Here is a 27,619-nt window from a genome sequence, read left to right as displayed (position 1 = left end):
CGGCCTGATAATTGGCAACAAGATAAATTAGTAAATTGGTATTTCCTTAGGTGTTATCCATCAAATAAATTTACCAAAAGGAGGACTATCCAATGTAACTATTGTGGAGCCTTTATTCTGAGAGAAATCATCTGGAAAGTTAGGGCTTGCCGTATTTGTTCAGAACTCTCTTCCTTGAAAAGAAGCTGGCTAAAGTTAAAGCTGAATTAGCTGCAATAAAGAAAGCTTCACCCACTTTACATTATTCAGGAACTAATTCCCCATTGCCACAAAAAAAAACAAAAGTCAAGGAAAAATGGATTTACAGTGGGCTCAAGTAGGATAAAACCATTATTGTCAGCTGTGCAGCCCACAAGTCTACCCTCCCACTCACACAGGGCATTAAGAAACTCAAAAAACAAAAAGATTACAGTGAGCTCTGATAGAATTAGACCTTTGATGAGGAGACACACGCTGTATCAAGTGACACAAGCACAAAACGCCTTCTCTGTATTAAATATCGAAGACGTTCTTGAGAAAGAGATTGACGTGTTATCTGAAAAGAAAGAAGAACCCCAATGCATTCAGAAACTGCATAATACAACCAGTAACCAAAAGAAGCTCACTATGCTGGGTGACTCTGTCATCAGAGGCACTAATCTGGAAACTCTCACCGAGGGAAACACTACAGTTAAAAGCCTCCCAGGATCATCGGCCACCAGAAATGCTATTCAAATAGTCAGTGTCAGTGTCAGTAGAAATGCTATTCAAACAGTCAGTGACAGTAGGACATTAGAATTTCACCCCCCAAATACAAATGCAATAAAAAAGGGCAAAGTGGATAACAAAAGTCAGCTAAATAAGTCACATAAAGAGTCCAAGAAAAGCATTAACCTGTACCAGAATAGCTGGAAAGCTATGTGCACAAATGATCGTAGTTTGGGCAATAAAATCCCAGACCTGCAAGTTCTAATGGTAGAGATGGACTTGGACATTGTTGCTGTCACTTAGACGTGGTTCACGGATTCACGTGATTGGGATACTACCATACTGGGATATAACTTATTAAGGAAGGACAGAGATGACAGAAAAGGGGGAGGAGTGGCTCTTTATGTCAAAAACAATATCCAAGCATCCGAGCTGCAGGGAAAATGGGGCAAAGAAGAAGCTTTATGGACTGTCCTAAAAAAAGATGATGGGGCATCCGTTTTTATTGGCTTGGTTTACAGTCCTCCAAATTAAATAGAAGTACTAGTCAGAGATCTGATTGAAGACATCCAAAAGATAAGTAAGAAGGGCGAAGTGGTGATTGTTGGAGATTTTAATCTACCGGATGTAAACTGGAGAATCCCTTCTGCAGACTCTAACAGTAGTAGAGAGATAGTGGATGCCATGCAAGTGGCTCTGTTCAAACAAATGGTAATGGAGCCTACAAGGCAGGGAGCTACACTCGATTTAGTGCTCACTAATGGAGATATTGTCTATAATATCCAGGTGGGTGCCCACCTCAGCACCAGTGATCATCAAACGGTATGGTTTCATATCACTAATACATTATGGAGAAGTCGCACAAAGACCAGGGTTTTGTGTTTCAAAAACACAGACTTTGTGAAATGATGGCTACTACCTGGAGATGAATATCCTTATTCAATAAACATACACACGGTTAATGCAACTCCAACATTGCTCTATGCTTCAACGGCAAGAGGAAATGTGGGAAAAAGGATCTGCATTCACAAATAAGCGTGGGAGTAGCTTGCTTGTTACGGTGGTTACTACCCCAAACCAAATTAGCCTGATACTTCACTTTCAATGCATATCCAAGCAGCTCTCTGCTTCAGTGGCAGGGGGAATGAAGAAAAGAGGATTTATATTCAAACAACCAACATGGACTGAATTACATAGTTGGGTAAAACAAATAAGCGTGGGAGTAGCTTGCTTGTTACGGCGGTTACTACCCCGAACCAATCAAGCCTGATACTTCACTTTGAATACATGTACAGCGCAGCTCACTGCTTCAACAGCAGGGGGGAATGAAGAAAAGATGATTTATATTCAGACAAACACCAACAAGAACTAAATTGCTCAGGAGGGGCAAACAAATAAGCGTAAGAGTAGCTTGCTTATTGCCGCAGTTACTACCCCTAACCAAATAGGCTTGATACTTCACATTGATGCAGCTCCAGCACTGCTCTCTACATCAATTGGTGGGCATGGAAGGAAATTAGAACCAAAAAGTTACCGATAAGGGCCCTGACCTCAACTGTCAGAGTAACAGATAAGTATGAGAAAAATAAGTATGAAAGTTTGCTGGGCAGACTGGATGGGCCATTTGGTCTTCTTCTGCTGTCGTTTCTATGTTTCTATGGAATTATCAAGGGTCTGGAGTTCTGCTCTGGCTATCTGCAATTGGGATCTTACTGATTTGGTAGAAGAATGCATTTGTAATCTTGAGAGTCGTGTAATTTCAGAGTTTAGCTGATCCCTTATATTCTCCCGTTCTTTCCAAACTTTGCTGCGTACGATATTAATAATTCCCTCGCTACTACTTTAGAGCTTTCCCATATTACTCCTGGTGATTGTTCATAATTAGTATTAATTTGAAAATATTCCTTTAGGTTCTTCCCAAGTGTCTTGCAAAAGGATGTATCCTGAAGCAGTTGTTCGTTTAAGTGCCAACACTTCAAACCGTTATCATTATTCACCAATAACCAATCAAACCAGACTGGTACATGATCTGACCAGGATATATTTCCAATGTCTCTCTCTGATACTCTGCTTATTAAAGTTTTATCAATAAGGATAAGATCAATTTGCGAATAAGTATCATGTGGGGAGGAGAAAAAGGTATAGACCCTGGATGATGGGAATTGATGTTTCCACACATCAATTCATAGCCAAAATAATGGAAAAATTGGTGAACACTCAACTTTCCAACTACTTGGAAGACCACGGAATTCTGTCTCCAAACCAATATGGCTTTCGAAAAGCTGCAAGCACAGAAACACTACTTCTTTCACTCTCAGACTTCCTCCTCTCCGGAATCGATAAAGGCAAAGCATTTTTACTAATCTTCCTCGACTTCTCGGCGGCCTTTGACACCGTCAACCATTACCTCCTTCTAAAACAACTGGCAAATATTGGAGTGACAGCTACCTCACTAACATGGTTCAAAACCTTCCTGGAAAACAGAGGTTATAGGGTCAAAATACATAATACAGAATCCCAATATCACCCCTCCACCAGAGGGGTGCCACAAGGTTCTTCCCTGTCACCCACTCTATTTAATGTATACCTTCTACCACTTTGTCAACTACTCACAAAATTAAGCCTGAAACACTTCTCTTCGCTGACGACGTACAGATTGTGATCCCTATAAAAGAATCAATCTCGATAACAATGGAATACTGGGACAATTGCTTATTAGAAATCAAACACCTCCTCACCAGCCTTAACCTAGTCCTTAATGTGTCGAAAACGGAATATCTCCTTATAGCACCTGAAAACAACAATACACTCTCAAAGCCTCCAACACCCCTACAAACCACCCATGTAAGAGATCTAGGAGCTTTCTTAGATAATCGTCTTAGCCTCAAACCATTCATTAACAGAACTACCAAAGACTGCTTCCACAAATTACATATCCTGAAAAGAATAAAGCCACTTTTCCACGCGCATGACTTTAGATCAATCCTGCAAGCAATAATCTTCTCCAAACTAGATTATTGCAATTCTTTACTACTAGGCCTCCCAGCTTACTACACCAAGCCTCTACAAATGGTACAGAACACAGCAGCCAGAATCCTTACAAACTCCAGGAAAATCGACCACATCTCCCCCATCCTCAAAGACCTTCATTGGTTACCGATCCACTTCAGAATTATGTACAAAACAATCATGATTATCTACAAGAACATCCATCTACACACTCAACTCGACCTACAAATCCCTTTTAAAAAACACACATCAGACAGACCCATCAGGGAACACTACAAAGAATCACTTCAGGTTCCACATGCCAAAACCTACCAACATAAATCCTACAGTTCAAGAGCTCTCTCATCAGCAAGTCCAATCCTTTGGAACTCCATCCCACCGGACTTAAGACAAGAACCATGCGCTCCAACTTTTAGGAAAAGACTAAAAACTTGGCTTTTTAAAAAAGCTTTCCCAGAACTGGATTAAATTCTCCACTCATCAGCACAAACATAAAAGTTAGTGAAGTGTAATAAAAATCCCACTAACTTCGCACGCAGTCACAGCAACATTTTATTATACTTCACAACAGTATCATATTTGATCATTTTTGCTACACATCTATATTTTATAATATTATACATATTTATTAATTGATACAGCTGGCCAAAATGTTAATATTCGTTCTACAATTTCCTCCCCTTTCATATCCTAGTTATTTTTCCTTGTTCTTTGTAACTTTCTCACATCCTAAATAGTGTTATAATATTTTTAAGTTTCATACTATATTTGATGTTGAATTGGGAAATGTTCTTTACTTTGTTACTCTTTGCCTTTACTCACATTGTTAATTGTAAACCGGGTTGATGTGATTCCTATCATGAAATTCGGTATAATAAAAATAATAATAAATAATAATAATAATAATCAATCAGATTCCAGTGAGACATAAAGGTATGTAGTTCTCTCCTGACTATGGAACTAACAATAGTTTGTGATTTAGAAGTATCCAACTAGGGGTTTAACGTTAAATTAAAATCTCCTCCTATTATTAAAGTCCCTTCTGCATGTTTAGTTAGCATTTTACTAAGGTTTTGGAAAAAGAGGCTCTGATTGATGTTGGGAGTATAGAGATTAACCAGAGTGTAGACATCCACACCTACTATAATCTTGAGGATAAGAAAGCGACCATTTGGGTCAGCATAGTGGGATAGGCATTCACAAACAAGAGAGTTAGAGAGCCACACCCGTATACTTAGTGTGGATTGTACTGGACACGAAGAATTTTTGAGAAAATGTCAGTGGAGATAAGTACTCATGATGCTTTTTTAAGTGTGTCTCCTGTAAGAAAACTATGCTAGCTATATATATCCTCCATTCATTATATATTAAATGTCTCTTTCTGCTTATATTAAGACCTTAAGTATTAATAGATAATACTCGTATCTTATTCATAATTTAAATCTACTACTCCAGAAACAAACACCAGAAATATAACAGTAATGGAAAGGGCAATCCAAAAATAGATGAAAATGCAACAGCAATCAATTAAATCATTAGTATCTCTGTTCTGTATAGGCCTGTTGACCTTCCTGGCCCTCTGAGGGTGGAGAGCCCTGCCAGAACAAGATGGTGCTAAGAGCGCCCCTCCCCCCAGTCTCTCTTTTGAACAGTAACATAATAGTGGTGACGCCATAATATAATACCTCGAGACATATTTATAGTTTCCCACAAAAGTCACTATTGAGGTGCAACCAAAATTTAAAGATGCATTTAGTGCTATAAACTCAAAACTTCCTATCAAGGCGGCTTACTACATCTGTCTTTCTTACAATACAGAAGTGAGATCCAGTAGTAATCTTCCACTAGCTCAGCCCTGGTCTGACATCGCTGATTGTGTTTCTTCTGAGTGGCGTCTTAATCTTTGGCCTCCCTTGCCGTTTTGTAGCCATCTGGGGTGTATATCCATTATGGGTGTGGACGTGGCAGTTGTAGCAATTGAGAAAACAATAGCCATTTCTGCTTGCTAGTAGGCTTCTTGTGCCTCAGAGACAGTTTTAATTTTATAGGTAACACCCTTGACCACATACTGTAAACCGAAGGGAAAACCCAACGGTACCGGATCTGCTTTTCATGAAGTGAGTTATTAACTTCTTGAAGCTCAAATCTTTTCCTGAGCGTACTGGGTGCTAGATCTTCATATATAGCGATCTCATGTTCTTTCATTTCAGGCTAGACTGTTTCTTTACTGCTTCAAAAACTGCCGATTTCTGAGTGAAATTGAGGAAGCATAAAATGATGTCCCTGGGCTTGTTAATTGTCTGCGGACCTAAAGCATGGTGCACCCTTTCCGTTTTTATTATGGTGGCTGAAGAATCATTATCCGCTCCCCTTTCATCTGGATTACTTAAAAGATGATTGCAGATTTTTAGTGCTACCGCCAACGTATCAGAGTACTCGGGTAGCTCAGGTACTCCTCTATTACGTAGATTGTTCTTCCTGGACCTGTTTTCCAGTTTCTCAATCTTCTCTTCGATGATGTGGTGGTCAGTGCCTAGCTGTTTTTGCTGCGCAATCATCACATTTATAGTTGCCACCTGGCCATCCAATTGCAAATCCATTTCATCGACTCGGTGCCCGAGGGAAGCTTAATCCTCCCTTACCTCTGTTATGGAACGCAGGAGTTCCTGTTTATGTTGTCTCATATCTCTGCATAAGTCCAGGAACCACTGACTTATTTTGGTGCAGGTCGTCAGGTTTAGGTCATCTGGTATCGTCAATGTCTCCTATTCAGGCCCCTGCATGTCCACCTCCATAGAAATCTCTGTGGCCTTCTCAGGTTCAGCGGCAGCCGAGTCGTCTTGCGATTTGTTGTACGAAAATTGTCGCAGGTCTGCAGTTTTGTGCTTAGTTGTCATCTGGGCAGTGCATTGGAATGATAGAACCCGGCGATGATGATAATCTTTCAAAAATAGCCCAGTATTTAGCTGTTTTGAGCGACCGAGGGAGATGAGCTAACAGATTAGGCTGCCATCTTGAAATCCGTTGCACAGCGCCACCCTACCTGATTTGGTTTTTAATGGAGATACATATTTAGAACAGCCATTTGTCTTGATCATGTTAGCCATGAACTTACCCGCCTTGTCACTGTATTGATAGGGCCTGAATTTATAGTATAAAAAACTCTTTTTAGTTCTCTGATGAATTTAACGCTACCTGTGTAGTCATATAATATTCTCTAATATGGAGTTTGATATTGACAAAGAATGCTTAGCTCAATGAAGCTGGCAATCCAACTCCAATAAATGTTTGCCAATATCTCTTCTCCTCTGAGCTACATAAGAAGTAAGAAGGAGTTAATAAACATGTGGATAAAGGTGAACCGGTAGATATAGTATACTTAGATTTTCAGAAGGCGTTTGACAAAGTTCCTCATGAGAGGCTTCTAGGAAAAGTAAAAAGTCATGGGATAGGTGGCGATGTCCTTTCGTGGATTGCAAACTGGCTAAAAGACAGGAAACAGAGAGTAGGATTAAATGGGCAATTTTCTCAGTGGAAGGGAGTGGACAGTGGAGTGCCTCAGGGATCTGTATTGGGACCCTTACTTTTCAATATATTTATAAATGATCTGGAAAGAAATACGACGAGTGAGATAATCAAATTTGCAGATGACAAAAAATTGTTCAGAGTAGTTAAATCACAAGCAGATTGTGATAAATTGCAGGAAGACCTTGTGAGACTGGAAAATTGGGCATCCAAATGGCAGATGAAATTTAATGTGGATAAGTGCAAGGTGATGCATTTAGGGAAAAATAACCCATGCTATAATTACACAATGTTGGGTTCCATACTAGGTGCTACAACCCAAGAAAGAGATCTAGGTGTCATAGTGGATAACACATTGAAATCGTCGGTACAGTGTGCTACGGCAGTCAAAAAAGCAAACAGAATGTTGGGAATTATTAGAAAGGGAATGGTGAATAAAACGGAAAATGTCATAATGCCTCTGTATCGCTCCAAGGTGAGACCGCACCTTGAATACTGTGTACAATTCTGGTTGCCGCATCTCAAAAAAGATATAATTGCGATGGAGAAGGTACAGAGAAGGGCTACCAAAATGATAAGGGGAATGGAACAACTCCCCTATGAGGAAAGACTAAAGAGGTTAGGACTTTTCAGCTTGGAGAAGAGACGACTGAGGGGGGATATGATAGAGGTGTTTAGAACGGGTAGATGTGAATCGGTTATTTACTCTTTCGGATAGTAGAAAGACTAGGGGGCACTCCATGAAGTTAGCATGGGGCACATTTAAAACTAATCGGAGAAAGTTCTTTTTTACTCAGCACACAATTAAACTCTGGAATTTGTTGCCAGAGGATGTGGTTAGTACAGTTGGTATAGCCGTGTTTAAAAAAGGATTGGATAAGTTCTTGGAGGAGAAGTCCATTACTTGCTATTAAGTTCACTTAGAGAATAGCCACTGCCATTAGCAATGGTAACATGGAATAGACTTAGTTTTTGGGTACTTGCCAGGTTCTTATGGCCTGGATTGGCCACTGTTGGAAACAGGATGCTGGGCTTGATGGACTCTTGGTCTGACCCAGTATGGCATTTTCTTATGTTCTTATGTTCTTATCCCTCCTAAGAACAGCCTTAGCAGTATACCAGAACAGAATGGGATTATCTACATGATTACTGTTGTTAAAAGTATATTCCTTCCATTTTGTTTGCACATAATCCTGAAAGTGGGGACCATTGGCCAAATAATAAGGAAATCTGTACCTAAGTGTCAATTGATCTCCCACCTGATAAGTAAACTGGGCCCAAACCGGAGCATGGTCAGAAATCACAATCTCATCAATACCCATTCTTATGACTCCTGAGAAAATATCCTTTCCAACCAGTATATAGCCTAATCTACAAAAGGTGGAGTAAACTCTTGATAAGTTTGTGTAGTTCCTCTCAAAAGGATGCAACACCTTCCATGCATCCATCAATTGTAACCCTACTTCCAAAAAATAGATACCCCTCCTCAGGAAGCACTTCTCACCTTAACCAACCCGGATCGATCCAATATGGGGTCACGGACAACATTAAAGTCTTCTCCCAATATTAAGCCATCATCCACAAATAGAAGTAATAATTTGTATGTACCCCCAAAAAAGGCATGATATAATTAAGAGCATATATATTGCATAACACTAAAGTTTTATGATCAAGCTCAGTCACTAAAATCAAATACCTGTCCTTCAGATCTTTAATCTCCCGTTTAACAATCAATGGCAATTTTTATGTACTAATATTGCAACACCAGCCAGTCTGGAAGAGGCAGAAGCAAGATAAACCATTGCAACCCAGTACTTCTGCAACTTAATGTGCTCAAGATCGCTCAAATGTGTTTCTTGCAAAGAAACAGGATCTGCTGCTTTTATTTTTTCAGAACAGTTAGGATTTTAGCTCTTTTAACTACTGAATGTATTCCACACACATTCTAGGAGATCAGCTTCACACCTTGGGATGTCATTTATCCACCTCCAGACCACTGATCTGCACTTCAAGAACACCAACCATCCTGGGTAGGAACCCTCCCAGCATAGATTTCCACTTAACACACTCAAACCTCTTGACCACCCTCTTGCCAAGAACAGACCACAATAAAGTGCCAAAATGACAATTATTTGGTCAATGGGGGTGGATAAGCAGATCTCCCACAGGAATGCTGTTTAATCCCAACATTTGGTCTCTGGTCCTCATGTTGAGGGAGAGCTAATTTACTTCTTCTGATTCTTTAATGAGGTTTCTTAGGTCCTTCTGGTGTTAGAAAGGAATCCATCTGAAAGTCTTATGGTTCAAATGGAGTAGGTTTTGTGTGAAGGTAAGGCCTTAGATGCCTTCTCTTGCCTCACACCAAAACTACTTGACTATCTTCTATGTCTTTCAGTGTTGGGCCTTAAAACTAACATTGTTCATGTGTGTATATATATATATGTGAAGTATTTGCACCACAAGACACAATGAATATGATTCCAGCATGTTGTGTATTTGCTATGCAGTCACAATCAGAATTGTATTGTTAGAGAATATGAGCCTGGTAGATCAGAATAGCCCCCGTGGCTTTTCTAGCAGTTAAAGTTTTAACACACACGAACCATATTAAATGATAGTGGAGAAGGTCAAGGTCAATGGGATTGGAACCAATGATCATGGACTGTGGCCCGGAAGCTGCAGAGGCCCACGGGAGAGGCAGGGAAAGTGTAGGGGATTTTTACCCTGCAGTTGAGAGGTAGTGAAACACATCCTCAGAATATCCCATTGGTTTACCATAGGCCGTGCCGTGACTGATGATAGTATAAAGGTGAGCAAACAAGGCACGTCTTTTCTGGTATAATTACTACTACTTTTCATTTTTAAAGTGCTGTTTTACCCATGGAAATGGCTTTGAATCAGTGCTTAATTTGTGGGAGAACGGCCTGGAATGCAGTTCTGGCTTAAGAGGCAAAGCAGCAGGGGTATTCTACTCTCGCTCCTCCCTTCCAGGCAGCTTGCAGGGAAGAGGAGAGAGCAAAAATGTCTGTACGACCGTGCGAAAATCAGAGGCGCTTATAGGGTGACTAACTGCCTGGTTTTCGACTGCACAGCCCGGTTTTGCAACCCGTTGTACAGTGTCCGGTTACTAGGGTAACTGTAAATCCTGGTCAGGCAAGGCCAGGGGGCCAGTCAGTGCTGGCAGCCTGGCAGCGCTCCAATCACCTGCCTGTTTTCGGGGCTCAGTTTGACTCTTCTCCTCCTCTGCCCCTCCCACAGCTGTGCTGAACTTGTTCCTACTTAGCGCTGCCCTCCTCCTGCAAGTCGCAGAGGAAGAAGAAAATCTAACTGAGCCCCAAAGACAGGAGGAAAAAATCTGTGCTGTATTTGAAAGGGGGGGGGGGGGGAGTGGCTGCAGCTGGCCGCCCCCCAGTGTCCAGTCCTGCTCCATGGAAAAGTTGGTAACCCTAGGCGCTTAATATAGATTTCAAATGGCATAGCATGTGCAATTTATAATATCCAGAACAAATAATGGATCTGAGGCCTAAAAGACATACCACTATCAAATAGAAAAGCAAGATTCTTGGTTGTGTCTAATAAACTAGAGCACACAGAGAAGAAAACAGCCACTCTGCCCCTTAATCCAGGCTATCTCCTCTTGTTCCGCTTTCCCCCTACATCTCTCCTGTATTGTAGGGAACAGAAGGGGAAGAGGTGATACTGACACAGACACTGCAGAGCACAGAACAGACTCAAAAAAGGGTTTGAATTAGCACTCACTACTGCTCACAAGTTTCAGACTTTTTTGTGTCCATTACTGAGGGCTTAATTTCTGGCAGAACAACCCAGAGCAGTGTTCTGTCATCTCTTTTTTTTGGGACCTGAGAAAGCAGAGCAAAGCTGTTAGTGTACATTAGTTCTCGCTCCCTGAAGAAACAAAACAGAGCCAGTAGTTGCATGGATTATTTATGGTCCCTCCAGCCCTTGGAGGACGCAGAGAATAGAGAATATTGGAGTTGCTTACCCTAAGACAAGGGCAGCCATATAGCTTTGATTTTGGTATATGAGAGAAAGATATAACACCTGGCCCTGGTCTCGCCCCCTTGCATAGGTCACATCTGACCCTGGCCGCACCCATCTCACCCCCCTCCACAGTTCCACTTCCTTTTTGTCTACAAAATAAGCCCTGTTTGAATATTAGCTTCTGAAAGACTAACAACAAAACCCCCTGCAAAGTAATAAATCCCTCTAGATGCAATGGAAATTTGCAACTTTGTAGTTTTCTTGTTGGTGTAATTTGACACTACATGCTTTAGGTTAATGTTTGTATTTCTTTCCTTTTGCAGCAAGTATTTACTTTGACAGAAAAAGGTTTGCTTGGTTCTCCTATTCGGTATATCTGGCAGAAAACGTTAGGAAATTACATTGCTGTTACAGGGTAAGGGTTCACAAATTTTAAGTATTATGACTGTTGTTGGATGTGTTTTTAGAGCAGTAATTGACAGATGTGAAAGCAATTCACGTTAAATGCCCTGCAAGCATTTTTCTCATGACCTGCAATATGTTACATACCAGTAGATGCCACACATTGTTACATCACAAATCCATGACTTATCATTCAGAATCAGGTTGTGGAACCATTTCTTGGGTGTTGTGCTGGTGCATCTGAAAGGGACTAGAGCTCTTTATGCTACATCTTTGAAGTGTATTGCTTATTTAAAAATAATTTGCTTGCTAGCCACTGTAGTTTCTGTCTGGCATACATAAGCTTTCTCCTTGAAATTGTGACTTTTCATATACCTTTCTGACCCAGACTATTATAATACTGTAAGCCTCCTCTAATATGAACATTTTGTCACGTTATGTGTAAAAAAAAAAATCCTTTCCCATGTTTCTTACTTTATCAATCATCTGGTTTTCAGATCCGATCGCACTGTAAAAATCTTTGATCGCCATGGCCAAAAGAGAGATGAAATCAACCTCCCAGGGTAAGCCTAGCAGTAAATTTGTAGCATTCTCTTTAATTTACTGATCTTTAACCACAAGCTCTTAGAAGCCTTTCTGTATTTCCTTTTAAAGACTAGAGTAAACTAATATCAATACTTAAATTAAAATATAATGATTTTGCTGGCTGCAGTGTAGGAGGCTTGTCTTGAAGCATGTTGAGATGTTGCATTTGGAACCATGGAGAAAGTGACCCTGCTGGTAAATACTGTCCTAAAGGAGACATCCCTTCCAGCTCTCAGCCAGCATGAAGAGACCTGTGTTACTGGAGACTCATTCTTAGTAACACTTTCCTAATGGATTTGCCTTTTGGGATCTGTCAGGTACTTCCTAGTGACCTGGATTTGCCATTGTCAGAGATGGGATACTGGACTCAATGGACCTTTGGTCTGATACAGCACAGCACATCTTATGTTATTAATATAAGTCATGTCCCCTGCATAGGTGAAATGCTTAGACCACATATTAATACCTTATTGGCATTATATAAAAGAACAAAGCTCAGCATCTGCCCAACATTACATACTTTGTGAATCTCTCGTATAGTTTCCTAAGTGTTGGTGAGCTGAGAGCAGCTGTACTGTACACAGCCAAATATCTCATTTGTTTGGGAATTTCATTTAGCACAAAGATTTTTTTGCCAAGAGAGAGAGAGTCTCAAAATGTGGACAATTATGCTCTTTTTGGGAGTAATTTTTGAAGCTATTTACGTGCATAAAATTGATTTCATGCATGTAAATTGCTGTTCTAAAACTGACCTAGTCTCAGTGTGCGCGAAAGTATGTATGTAACATGGTTCATGAGAACTTTCATGCATACTTAGGAGAGGCGTTCCTGGGGAGTGGGGAGTAGGGATGTAGTCAGCACCTGTAAAGCTCACTCTATGCTTATGGCCAGGGACACAAGAACACTTAGACTCAGTAAAAGTATAATGTATTTTTATTAGTCAATATGTGTTCTCGGGAGATGCTGGGTACTGGGTGCCCTTAGTCTTACAAAATGACCAGCATCTCCCTGTATACAGAAAGTGATCCTTGTTTTATAGATAACATTCAAATACAGGGTAGAAGGTTCTAGAGACTTGCATGACTGCCCAAAGGATCATTTACATAAGTTGTGATGTCAACTGCATGATTAGATCATCCCTAACTATCAGGTCGATACAGTAAAGCCGCGTTAGAAAGAGTGCGGCAGTGCCGGGTGCACCCTCGTTTGCCGCACGCACAGTCCTGCTCACATACCGCTCGATACTCTATTTAAATTGCTTGCAAATGCATGCCGCGTCTGCGAAGCGTTAGGCGAAGCGTTAGGCCCGCGCAACCCATTTTACTGTATAGGCGCTTAATACAGCGCCTATACAGTAACCTGGGTGCGCTGGTACCTGTCATTTCAAATGTCATTTCAACTGACATTTGAAATGACAGGTACCAGGAAGTGGATGGTTCCCCCCCCTCCCGAAGCAAGGCGCAGGGCGAAAATTAAAACAAAAGGGAATAAAGTGTAAAAAAAGTAAACTTACTGGCGGGAGCCGGCGGGAGCGAGTTCATCGAGGCGGGAGCGCGTGCTGTCATCGAGGTGGGAGCCGGCGGGCGGGCGTGCTGTCATTGAGGCGGGAGCCGGTGGGCGGGTGGGCGTGCGTTCATCCAGGCGGCGGCGGGCGGGCGCGCGTTCATTCAGGCGCGGCGGGAGCCGGCGGGCGCGCGTTCATCCAGGCAGCGGCGGCGGGAGCCGGCGGGCGCGCGTTCATCCAGGTGGCGGAGGTGGGAGCCGGCGGGCGGGCGTGCGTTCATCCAGGTGGAGGGAGCCGGCGGCGAAAGCGGCCTCCAGCAGCCCCCGCCGGCAGTGAATGAATGCACGCCTGTGTATGCCTGTGCAATTTTGGCGCTCAAGGCGTGACGTCACGACTTTTGACACCACGGTATGTGACGTCGGCGTTCGCTAATGCACTGCCTTGAGCGCCGAAATTGCACGGGCGTACACAGGCGTGCATTCATTCACTGCCGGTGGGGGCTGCTGGAGGCTGCTTTCGCCGCCGGCTCCCTCCGCCTGGATGAACGCACGCCCGCCTGCTGGCTCCCGCCGCCGCCGCCTGGATGAACACGCGCCCGCCGGCTCCCGCCGCCGCCACCTGGATGAACGTGCGCCCGCTGGCTCCCGCCGCTGCCTGGATGAACGTGCGCCAGCCGGCTCCCGCCGCCGCCTGGATGAACGCGCGCCAGCCGGCTCCCGCCTCAATGACTGCCCGCCCACGTGGAGATGGGGGATTCGGAAAGTGACATCCAAGGTATTTATAACAACTTTAACAAAAGTGGGGCTGGCTGCAAATGTTAGTATATATGTATCTAGCATTATTGTTTTAAGTTCATTTAAGGAATCGCATGTGTAGTGCAATGATTCACAATATCATTTAAAAAAAAAAAAAGGGGGGGGCTAACCGACAATAATAAAATGGACATGGACAGTAAATAAGAGATTAAAAGCTGCCCTTTCCTATATTTAATGCCCAGGACTTAGTGGCGCCAATATAATTCTTAATATTTTTGAATTTTGATTTGGAAAAAGCATCCCGATTTTGAAATCTGACGCTTGAGTTTTTCAAGTGGCAATACAGAGTCCCATTTTAGGTTTTTAGGTTTTCTTTTGTGGGAAAGTTTGCCGTCTACCCTTAACCCTTGCCTCTAACGCAAGGGTGGGGGTAGGCGGTAAGTTAGCAGGTTAAACGTGGGGCAAAATGGCAGGGTAAAATAGTGATAGTCGGGGTGCGCATTACTGTATGGGAGGGAATAGCTAATTCGATCGTTTACATCTGATATACATGCCGCGTGCGGAAGGGGTTAACGGGGATTTAAAGAGGCAGTAAGAATCGGTTAAAGGGGATTGTGTATCGCAGCGGCCGGAAAGTGAGTAGAAAGCAGGTTAGGAGCAGGGTACTGTATTGAGCTGTATCCCTGATTAGTTTCTTCCCAGGAGGTGTGGCCCATTTCCCATGGCTTTCTTTGTTCTGTTAAACTCTTACTGGTCAAGACAATCAACACGTCTGTAGCTATGTTGATTACAAACTCCTGAGAATAGTGCCTGAAGCTCCCCTGTGGTTTCTTCTTTGTGACTCTATGAATAGATATCACCTGTCTGCCTCTACAGATATCCAGGGACATTCTGCACATCATGCTCAGAAAGTCACTCAAGAGTCCATTCAGCCCAGGCAGGCCAAAGAAAAGCAGGGCTTCTGGGGATTTCCTTCTCCATGTTGGTTTTCTGTTCAGGCATACTTCTCACACCTCCTGGATATATCGGGAAGCGTGGATTGGAGGATTATTAGGAGAAGCAATTGACAATTCTGATACATAAATTCTTAGCTTTTTATCCTGTGGGGGCAATTAAACCTAGATAACATTTTGAGCCTTACACATGGAAGTGCTGATGTAAATTTTTCAGATTTCACAATGTTTTCTTCTAATCAATCTATAACTGTATTTTGAAGCACATTGTAATGCACAAATGAGGCTGCTTATCTGTTTTGCCTTCTTTCTCTCTCTCATCTTTTTTATAAGTGACTGTGTCACTATGGATTGGGATAAAGATGGAGACACACTAGCAATGATTGCTGACAAGTCTAGCTCCATCTATCTATTTGATACCAACACAAGTAAAAGCAGTCTGCTGGATAGTGGAATGAGGTAAGTTAAAAATGAATTTTAAAACCACAAAAGGTCATTATATGTGGCACTGAAGATAGCTTAGCTTTGCTTGTAAAGGAAGCTTAGTGTTCACTAGGGACAAAAGTATGATACAATGCATAGGCTGAAGTGTAACCAGCAGATAAAGGAGGGATAATACCTCTGTACAGGTCATTGGTGAGACTTACCTAGAATATTGTGTCCAGTTCTGGAGGCCTTATCTTCAAAATAATATAGACATATTGGAGGCAGTACAGAGGAAGGCTGCCAAAATGGTGCAGGGTTTGCAATAAAAGCCATATGAAATGAGACTGACTGACCTAAGTATGTCATTCTGAGAGGAGTAGAGAGAGAGGCGATAGGCTACAGACATTCATCTTCCTCAAAGATATAAATCGGTCACAAGAATCAAACCTTTGTTCAGATGAAAGTATGCTCTAGAACAGTGGTTCTCAACCTTTTTTCGGCCGGGACACACCTGACAGATGGTTCTCACATGTGTGACACACTGAACATGTGACCGTCACGGGACAAAATGTAAATATACATTCTGCATCCTCAGGAACCACGTCGACCCCCAAAAATGGGTGCAGAGCAGAACTAGGGCATTACCCGTACAACTCACCATACAAAAAAAAGATATTCTGGATCTGATGACATCTCAATAAAAGCAAAGCAAACTCTCTTTACTGGCAAGCACAATACCCCTCCTTATGAAAAGACAGTAATTAACCAGGCCCTAAACACTAATACACTTCCTATTGGGAAAACAGAGCAAGCCAAGCTGCTATAGATACCCACTTAGAAATAATTGTAAAACTATACTAATAAATGTTACAAAACAGCTGATGAACAGAATAACATCCAACAATTAAAAACTCATAAAAATTAATAAAAATTGTCTAAGTATCAATAAAATATTTCAAAACAGCAGACATCACATAACACCCAATAATTAAAATGGCAGTCAATCAAGAAAAATAAACTTAAACTGCCTTTACTTACTCTCTCCAGCAACTCTCCTACTCCTTTCCCTTGCAGGCCAATAGCACTCAGCAGAAGCAGCAGTGGCTGCTGAAGCTCTGTCCTCACAGTCCTCTTCCTTAGGGCCCACAACCAGTCACAACCAGTCTCTGTCTCACACAGACCAGTAACTTCCCTAACTAGTATCTCTTCCTCACACACACACCAGTCACCTCCCTGACCAGTCTCTCTCAATCACACACATGCTGTCACTTACATACAAGCTCACACATACTCTGTCACTTACAACCACACACACTGCCACTTATGCACCCATTGTACCACACACACAGGCTCTCACTCATGCACCCAAGCACCCATTCTACCACTTACACACACACACTGCCACTCATGCACCCATTGTACCGCACACACACACACTACCACTCATGCAACCAGGCATGCATTCTAACACACACCCACACACAAAGCTGCCACTCATGCACCCAGGCATGCATTCCAACACACACACACAAAGCTGCCACTCACCACCCAGGCACCCATTCTACCACAGGCACACAAGCTCTCACTCATGCAATCAGGCATGCATTCTAACACACACACACACACACAAAGCTGCCACTCACGCACCCAGGCATGCATTCTAACACACACACACAAAGCTCCCACTCATGCACCCAGGCACCCATTCTACCACACACACACAAGCTCTCACTCATGCACCCAGGCACCCATTCTAACACACACACACACACACACACACGCTCTTACTCATGCACCCAGGCACCCATTCTACCACAGGCACTCATGCACCCAGGCACCCATTCTACCACACACTGCCACTCACCACCCAGGCACCCATTCTACCACATACACACACACAAGCTCTCACTCAAGCACCCAGGCACCCATTCTACCACAAGCACACAAGCTCACATGGAGCCTCTTCTCATTGTTTGGCCTCCACTTCTCAGCCACCTCTGGCCTGACCTCCCGCAGTACGCAACGTCTCTCCAGCTGCCTCCCGCAGTGTGCAGGGTCTCTCCGCTTTTCAGCCACCGGCAGCGGCGCGCAGCATCTCTTTGTTCTTCGGCCCCGCCGCTGGTGACGCACAGGTCTCTCTGCTCTTCAGCTGCCGGCGGCGCGCAGCGTCTCTTCGTTCTTCGGCCCCGCTGACGTCGGCGCGCAGGTCTTTTCATTCTTCGGCCCCGCTGGCGTTGGCGCGCAGCGTCTCTTCGTTCTTCGGCCCCGCTGGCGTCGGCACGCAGCGTCTCTTCGTTCTTCGGCCCCGCTGACGTCGGCGCGCAGGTCTCTTCGTTCTTCGGCCCCGCTGGCGTCGGCGCGCAGCGTCTCTTCGTTCTTCGGCCCCGCTGGCGTCGGCGCGCAGCGTCTCTTCGTTCTTCGGCCCCGCTGACGTCGGCACGCAGCGTCTCTTCGTTCTTCGGCCCCGCTGGCGTCGGCACGCAGCGTCTCTTCGTTCTTCGGCCCCGCTGGCGTCGGCACGCAGCGTCTCTTCGTTCTTCGGCCCCGCTGACGTCGGCACGCAGGTCTCTTCGTTCTTCGGCCCCGCTGGCGTTGGCGCGCAGGTCTCTTCATTCTTCGGCCCCGCCCCTAGGGAGAAGGGAAGCTCAAGCGGGGCAGTGGAACACCGGGAGCCGCGACACACCTGCCGGAGCTTGGCGACACACTGGTGTGTTGCGACACACCGGTTGAGAACCACTGTTCTAGAATATGAGGTCCCAGGGAGGTAGACTCAGGAGCAGTATTAGAAAATAATTCTTTACAGAAAAGGTGATGGATGCATTGAATGGGCTCTCAGAGGGGCGGTAGAGGACAAATGGTAATGGAATTCAAAACAATGTGGGATAAGCTTAGAGAATCCTTAGTGGCAAAGACAATGGTAAAGAAGCTCTGGGTTAACTTGTGTGGAGCTCTAACTTGTGCCAGTGTTGTTTAGAGGCTCAGGGAAAATTACTTTCCTCTGATTTTACTAAGCCTGGTTCTTCCCAGCTTGATGAGGTTATGGATAAAGATGTGTCAGGAGGAACGCCTGATATTGGAACTCCCTTGTCTAGTTCCTTAACATGGGATGGCAGCTCAGTGGGCCCTGCACAAGTGCTTCCTGGCTTTGGTATGGATCCTTCTACCTTTTCTTGGGTAGAACTTTTTCAGGGATTATAATCCTTCCTTCAGGCGCTGTCCTCAGCCCTGTCCAGTCCTGTCAGACCAGATCCTCAGCCGGTGGCCTCTCCCTCCTCTGGCACTATATTTAAGCACCGAAGTACACCTTGAGCCGTAGGTGATCCTGACAGGAATCTGGAGGGCGCTGATGATGAGGCAGATCCTGACTCTCTGGAGGATGAGGAAATCCCCCCAGGATTGGAACCATATAGGACTATTTGCGGTTCTTTCATAGAGATGAACTGCTGGCCCTGATCTCCCAGATATTGAAGATGCTGGAAGTCCTTGGGGTGGATTCCGGGTCTTGCGCCAAGGGATCAACCTAGGAGGCCCTCACCTCCAGTGGGAGACTCCATTACTACTTCCTCGCCCGGTTCATCAACGCACGACCCGCAAGAAATTCCACCAGAACCAGTATCCCCTCCGGAGGATCTCACTTATTCACAATTTTTAGGGAAAGTGGGCCAACGGCTTGATGTGGAGACCAGGAAGATACCAGACTCTAGGCAGGAAATGCTTGGTATCCTTAAGATATTTGACAGCCCAGCTGAACCACAGCACTCCTGTCCCACTCAGTATTGGACTCTGTGATAGAAATAGCATGGGAGTCTCCTTTCTCCACAATGCCAACTTCAAGGAAGACTGACCTTAAATATCGGATGCGAGACTCGCCTTTTTATGCGACCGTCCAGCTCCCACACATGTCATTAATTGTTGAATCAGCAATGCAGAAGGCAAAGAAATCTTTATGATTTTGCAAAGAAGGCATTTCAATCAGGCATGTTGAATACAAAAATTAAAAACCACCAGTTTTATGTCCCTCAATATTTATTTGAATGCCTGCAATCCCTAAAACCCCTATTACAGAAGCTAGCCCCCCTCGAGAATTTTATGACATGGAGGAGGGCCTTCAATATCTCCTATGTTCTATCTATGAGAGTATCGAAACCTCAGCAAAAACCACGGCTAAGCCATAGCGGCAAGAAGACTGGCATGGTTGAAGGCAAGTGCCATAAGGGAAGATGTGCACAACAAGCTAGTAAATTTTCCCTGTCGCCCAGATAACCTGTTCGGTGACAGGCTCACTGAGACAGTAGGAAAACTTAAAGAGCAAAAGGTGGCAGGACTATCTTTGACCTCACCATATGAAGGCTCATTGTTTCGGCGCCAATTTTCCTCTTACAGAAAACCTACTTACCCTAGGCGCACATATCGGCCTTATACATCTTACCGGCCTCCACCATGTCAGCCCAGCCATCAGCAGCCTTACCAGCAGCAGGGTTCACGCCAACGCCCTCATGCATCCCGCCAGCCACGCCAAATCACAGACCCTCATCCCCCCTAAAAACCAGCAGAGTTTTTAGGACTACCCTTGCTACCGCTACCGACAACAAAAGTAGGGGGATGGCTGCCCCTATTTCTCCCAGCATGGAAGAAAATAACATCTGACCTTTGGGTCCTCACCATAATAAAAGAAGGTTATTTTCTCAACTTTGCATCCCTCCCAACTCTCCGACATTGAGTTTCCATGAAACATCATGGTGTACGTCGAAAACCTCTTCTTCAAGAGATCGTCCAACTTCTTCAACAACAGTGCATATGAGAATTAACTTCACCCCAGTATCAAAAGGGATTTTATTTACAATGCTTCCTCATTCCCAAGAAATCTGGAGGGCTTCAACCAATTCTGGACTTACGCTCCCTCAACAAACACAGAGAGAGAAGTTGAAAATGACTTCTCTCAAGTCCATTCTTCCTTTCCTACGACCCAAGGACTGGATGTGCTCGCTGGATTTAAAGGATGAATATGCCCTCATACCAGTGCATCCCAAATCCTGGCGTTATCTCTGTTTTCAAGCGGAAGAGAGACACTTTCAGTACAAGGTACTCCCGTTCGGCCTCTCATCTGCCCCCAGGGTCTTCACAAAATGTCTAGCGGTAGTGGTGACACACCTCCGTCGACAGGGGGTTCAGATATTTCCTTACCTAGACAACTGGCTACTAGTAGCCCCCAATCCTACTCTTCTGCAAGACAATGTAATTTGCACAATAACCTGGCTAGACAATCTAGGCCTTCTGATAAACTATTAAAAATCCAATTTGCAACCTACTCAAACCTTGCAATTCATCGGAGCGCACATCGACACTATTCGGGTCAAGGCTTTCCTGCCACAACCTCGAGTGCAGGCTCTAACTAACTACACTAGCCCATTGCCTATTACATTCGACAACGGCTCCAGCCCATCAAATCCTAACCATACTAGGACATATGGCAGCATCCACCTATGTTGTCCCGCATATGCAACTACATATCCGTTGCTTACAATGGGGGTCTAAAGAATCAATGGACTCAGTTCCTAAGCCCACTATCCACTCCGGTGACTTTAACAACCAGCATGAAAATAGATCTACAGTGGTGGATAACCCCACCAGCACTGACGACGGGCTCACCCCAGCGATCCCCTCGACATCAAATAGTACTCACCACTTTTGCCTCTCCCACAGGTTGGGGAGCTCATCTCATCAACCTACAGACTCAGGGTTTATGGTCCAAACAAGAACAGAATCAACACATAAATCTCCTGGAACTTCGGGCTATCCGCAATGCCCTTCGAACGCTCGAACGCACCCTTCGGGACCAAGTTGTCATGATTCACACAGACAACCAAGAGGCGATGTTTTACATAAACCAAGAAGGAGGGTCAGGTTCATGGAGCCTTTGCAAAGAGGCAGTTGAGATCCTAGAATGGGCTCACAGCGAAGGAATCTCTCTGCAAGCCACATACTTACCGGGAATCAACAACTCCAGAGCAGACAAACTGAGCAGAATATTTCACCCTCACGAGTGGGAACTACATCAGGATGTAGCCAATCAAATTTTTTCCACTTGGGGTCTTCCCCGGATCAACCTTTTCACAACACAACAGAAAGGTCAAGCTGTTTTGCTCAGTATACCCCAACTCTCACCGACTGGCGCAGGATGTGTTCCTCATCGATTGGTCGCAGTGTCTGTTTATGCATTTCTTCCGATTCTACTCATTTCTCGCACAGTCCAGAGGTGCATCGAAGACAACGCGGACTTGATCCTCATTGCCCCAGCATGGGCACGACAACCATGGTACAGCTACCTAATTCAGTTGTCGACACACAAACCAATTTCTCTGGGTGACAGCCCCAACCTCCTTACCCAAGAAGGGGGTTCAATGCTTCATCCACTTCACTCATCGCTGGATCTCACTGCATGGAGGTTGAGAGGCTCATATTCCAAAGCCTAAACATTTCTCCTCCACTTCAGGACATTCTAGTCTCCTCCAGAAAACCATCAAGTAGGCTAAGTTTCCAGTGCAAATGGTCACGTTATGTCTCCTGGTGTTCAGCTGAAGGTACAGATCCGCTCACCTGTCTACCAGAGCGCCTCCTGAAATACCTCCACCTGCTCTACTAGGAGGGCCTTGCCACTGCCTCACTTCAGGTACACCTCAGTGCCATAGTGGCTTATCACGCTCCTCTCAATGGAGAACCTATATTTTGTCATACCCTTGTCTCCAGGTTCATGAAAGGTGTCCTACATTTCCGGCCCCCGACAAAGAAATCACCGATAGCATGGGATGTCAACATAGTTTTGAAGCAACTCTTGCTTCCACCTTTCGAGCCGTTGGGCACTTCTCATCCTAGGTACCTTTTCTGGAAAGTGCTATTTTTAGTTGTCCTCACCTCCACAAGGCAAATCAGCGAGCTACAAGCCTTAGTACATTACCCACCTTACCTTGAATTTTACCATGACAAAGTTATGCTGCGTACGCATCCTAACTTCCTACCCAATGTGGTCTCAGCTTTTCACATAAACCAGACAATCGCCCTCCCAACTTTCCACCCAAAACCTCATGCAAACGACAATGAACGACTGCTACACTCATTAGACTGTAAACGAGCGCTAGCCTATTATAAAAAGCGCACTCACTCTGCTAATAGAGCCTCACAGCTCTTTCTCTCCTTCAACCCAAATGCATCAGGACTCCCTGTATCCAAGAGAACCCTGTCGTCCTGGATCTCCAACTGCATGGTTCTGCTACCAAAAGTGTTGAGAGCCCCTATCCTCCACACCCAAGGCACATCAAGTACGTGCGATGGCTGCTTCAATTGCTCACCTCCACGATGTGCCTCTCCTTGACATTTGTAAGGCAGCCACATGGTCATCACTACACACCTTCACATCCCACTACTGTTTAGATACACAAGCTGGGGATGATGCCAACATGGGGCAGATCATTCTTGAAAAGAGCACTTCCGCAACACATCAAGCAGGCTCATAAGAACTGTCCACTTCTGTTCTACCGAATTCAGTGCTTACCTCACTACATCACAGTCACATTTAAGCAATGCGCGCAATACTTCAGCTGGGGACTCCCAGATAGCATGGCTAATTCATGCTGCTTATCTATGGGAAAAGAGCAAGTTTGCTTACCGTAAACGGTGTTTTCCGCAGATAGCAGATGAATTAGCCATGCTGACCCGCCCGCTTCCCCGGACAGTTCCGGCATTGCATATCGTCTTGCTTTGACACGGACTGAGGAGCCTCAGGGAAACGCGGGAAGATAGAGGGAACGCCTCACTTAAAAGACTTTGGTGATCTTAGAGAGCTCCGCCACCTAGTGGCACGGAGGACGTACCCCAGACAGCATGGCTAATTCATCTGCTATCTACGGAAAACACCGTTTATGGTAAGCAAACTTGCTCTTACTTCCAGTGGCTCTATTTGTTCTTGTATTAACACAGTTACCTAGAGGAAAGACATTTTGGGTCATTTGAAATATCCCACTGTTTTTAGTACTATTAATTCAGTGCCTTACTGGATCCTGTTCATTCTAGATTCCAGAAGTGCTTTAACATAGAGACAGTTTTGGATGACTTATGTCACCGGGCTGTTGGTCCTATTTCACTTATCCTTGGCTTTTGATCTTGTTGATCACTTATTACTATAGAATAAGCTCAGTAGTATGAAGATCAAGGGCACAATTGCCAAATGATTTGCTTCTTTGTTTACCAAATAGGCATCAGTTAGAGTAAATTTCCAGATGACTAGATCTTGGATGGTGCATTATGGAATACCATCCCCTCCCCGATGTTATTTAATATCTTTATTCATTAGGAACAATCAGTAGATGATTTGGCCTTAAAGGCTAAATTTATACTGATGTCATACAGAAACTACCAACTCTAGAGGAATCTTGTTATAAAAGCATTCCAGCTACTAGATCAGTGCTTTACAGGAATTAGAAATTGGATGCATCAGAATAGGCTGAGACTAAATCCAATGAAGACAGAAATACTGTGGGTAAGAAGCAGTGAAATGCCACTTTTTAATCTGCCTTTAGCTCTGAACTTCTGTCTACGGAGACCCAGGTCTCAGTTTTTGCTAGGAAAGCGTTCCTTAATTTGCAGCTGCTGAAGTAGCTGCACCCCTTCCTTTTTCAATGGAAATTAAGAACAATTATGCAAGTGGTCATTTTGTCCTGTCTGGACTATTTCAGTATTGCATATTTGGAAATTTCCAAGAAAATGCTTTCCAGGCTCTACGTAGTACAGAAGACTGCCGCCCAGCTAGTAACAGGTCACTGAAGATATTAAGGCATTCTTCCTTCTTGTGGTCCTCCACTGGTTCCTACTTCAGCTTCATATTCTTTTCAAAGCCTTGACCCGGCTCTCAGCACCATTATTTATTTATTTAATTTATTTACAAATATTTTTTGCTCACACTTTACAAGGATTACAGTAGAGGATCAGTATATCTTTCATGTCTAATAATATAATATGTTCTAGTGAGACCACGAAGGTTCAGCAAGGAAACTTGGTTCATGGATTGCCCTTTGAAGGAAATGCATCTAATGAGAACCAGAAAGTGCTTCTTCCCAGGGTCCATCTCCCCTCTACCACCATGACTTTCCCTTTGGAAGTCAGTTTTGCCAAAATCTGGATTAGATCTGAACTGTTAGGGCCTTTCATAAAGGATGGAAGATTTTCCTCTTCATGCAGATGTAGTATTTTTTTTTTAATTCGTTTTTATTAAGTCAATTGCAAAAGAACAATAAACAGTAACAGTAGAGTACAACCACAGCACGCTTATTGGTACAGATGGAAGCAAAATGATCTAGCTTTCTAACCTTGAAAACCTCAACAGGCCAACAACCATGCAGACCTCCAGACAAACACTCTCATAACCCACACACACACACCCCCACACAAACAATCCCACCAAGAGCAGCCCATGAGCTATAAAAAGATAAAGGAAAAAATATGAAGAGATTGCTGAGGTCATCCAGCATAACCCTGGCAAAGGAGACATTTTAGGAGGCAGAAAGCAAGTTGTCCCATAAAACAAAATAACCTTGAAGTCTGATAGGGAATCTGTGAGTCACCAAGTCTCTCTTCTGGATTCATTCCAGCTGTGCCGTCTGTCGCATCAAGACTTTCCACTGAACGAAGGAGGGAACATCCTCTGATTTCCAGCTCAGCAAAATAACCTTTGCGAGAAGAGCCACAGTCAAAAATCATCTGCCCCCTCCCCCCGAGGTAACAAACACTCAGTATCCCAGAAGCAGAAATACACAGAAACCCCCAACCAGGAAAGATCAGAGCCTAAAAGTTTGTCTGAGTAAGTCATGATGTGATTCCAAAAAGGCTGTAATTGGGGGCACCCGGTGAACATATGACAGAGTACCAGGAGCAGCTTTACAATTTAAATACACATCAGAATCCCACAGTTACTTCAAAACACCCCAAACCCTAGAGATATATGTTCTATGCAATAGCTTAAACTGAATTTCCCTCATGTAGGCCTCTAAATATTTGGGAAGAACGACCATCTCCGGGGAAACATCCATCCTGAGATCTTCACTCCACTTCCAGCCAAGCGAGTCAGGTGGGGATTGGGCAAAGCGGAAAGGAGATGTTGGGCCCATATAGCAAATTTTGTTAAACTTGGATGTGTTCTCAAAAAAACTTTCCTCATCATCAGTGAGAACAATTAGAGATACATTATCCTTAGTCAAACTATGACATTAATGGTGAGCCTAAAGGAATGCAAAAAATTGATATCTCGATATGTCACACTCCTCCCGCAGTTGCTCGAAGAAGCAGAGACACGTCGAGTCAGTGTTCACTAGGTGGGCCACACAGCAAAGTCCCATCGCAGACCAGCATTGAAAAATAGGATTACCCAAACCAGGGACAAAGTTTGGATTACCAGTCAAGGATGGAAAAGGGGAAATTAGCACATTACGAGCCCCAAACCCCTGCCACCAAACCACACCTTCCTAAGAGCCTTAAGCCATAATACAGAAAGTTTCATAGAGGACAGTTTGCTTGCAGGGAGATGTACTAAATTAATTGGGATATAAGGAGCCGTCCAGTCCAACATCAAGCCCTCCACGTCAAATTTAGGATGACCAGATACCCACTCTGCCATGTTTGCGATCGAGCCTCAGCTCAACCAACCCAACCCTCACCTGTCTTTTACATCAGATAAAAGTATCTACCAAAAATCGATATGCCCTAAGTGACGAGACAGCCACAGAGGAAGCATTTGTAAAGGGTAGAGAAACTTAGGGAGGACCACCATTTAAACCAAAGTGTATCTACCGAGCACTGAAACGGGGAGGCCTTGACATGATTCATGTCAATATTGTGGGTGTAATGTTCCTCAACAGAACGTGCCACCTGTATATCCCGATACTTAAAATGAGTCAGCCCAAGTGAATGGAAAAGGCCTATCCCAGGTAACCTGCAGAGTGGGAGAGCAAAAAAAAAGCCACCGATTTCCCATAATTGATCTGAAACCCCAGAAATGTACTGAACTGATTAAAAACTGCAATAATGTCCACCAAACTGTCGCTAAGATTGCCTACATAGAGCAACATATTGTCTGCAAAAAGGCTTAATTTGATGGATTTTTTCTGAATCTGGATGCCCTGAAACGAGTGAAGAGCTTGCAACTTAATTGCCAAAGGGCCAGATTTTTAAACATACGCGCGCGGGGTACGTTTGTGCGCGCTACGCGGCGTGCATAAATGTATGCCCGATTTTATAACATGCGTGCGCAGCAGCACGCATGTTATAAAATCCAGGGTCGGCGCGCACAACAGGGTGCACACTAGTGCACCTTGCGTGCGCCGAGCCCTAGGGGAGCCCCGATGGCTTTCCCCGTTCCCTCTGAGGCCGGTGGGGGAGGCCTTGGAGGAAACTTTCCTTCGGCCTCCCCCAGCTTCCCCTCGCTTCCCCTATCTAACCTGTCCCCCCCCCAGCCCTACCTAAATCCCCCCCACCTTTATTTTGTAAGTTATGCCTGCCGGCCGGCTGCCAAAACACAATCCCCTGGCATGGCCGCTGTGCCAGAGGCCTCGGTCCCGCCCCCTCCCCGCCCCTTTCACATAGCCCCGGGACATACACGCGTCCCAGGGCTTTGTGCACGTCGCCGGGCCTATGCAAAATAGGCTTAGCGTGCGCAGGAGCGGTTACGCGCGTAAATCTTTTAAAATCCGACCCAAAGGTTCCAGAGCAAAGACAAATAACAAGGG

General features: G+C 44.3%; 1 protein-coding gene across 3 annotated transcripts in view; it reads left to right on the top strand.

The window, feature by feature from the left end:
* WDR19 (WD repeat domain 19) overlaps positions 1 to 27,619 on the top strand; it is a 410,737-nt gene that overhangs the window by 5,447 nt on the left and 377,671 nt on the right. For all 3 annotated transcript variants that reach the window (XM_029589326.1, XM_029589343.1, XM_029589335.1), the window contains exons 2-4: positions 11,547 to 11,638; positions 12,123 to 12,188; positions 15,756 to 15,881. In XM_029589326.1, coding sequence (XP_029445186.1) covers positions 11,547 to 11,638; positions 12,123 to 12,188; positions 15,756 to 15,881 — 284 coding nt within the window. The remainder of the gene's footprint in view (positions 1 to 11,546; positions 11,639 to 12,122; positions 12,189 to 15,755; positions 15,882 to 27,619) is intronic.

This window comes from Rhinatrema bivittatum, chromosome 1, assembly GCF_901001135.1.
Source record: "Rhinatrema bivittatum chromosome 1, aRhiBiv1.1, whole genome shotgun sequence".
NCBI lineage: Eukaryota > Metazoa > Chordata > Amphibia > Gymnophiona > Rhinatrematidae > Rhinatrema > Rhinatrema bivittatum.
The sequence above is the reverse complement of the archived record's forward strand: the minus strand, read 5'-3'. Positions and strand labels throughout refer to the sequence as shown.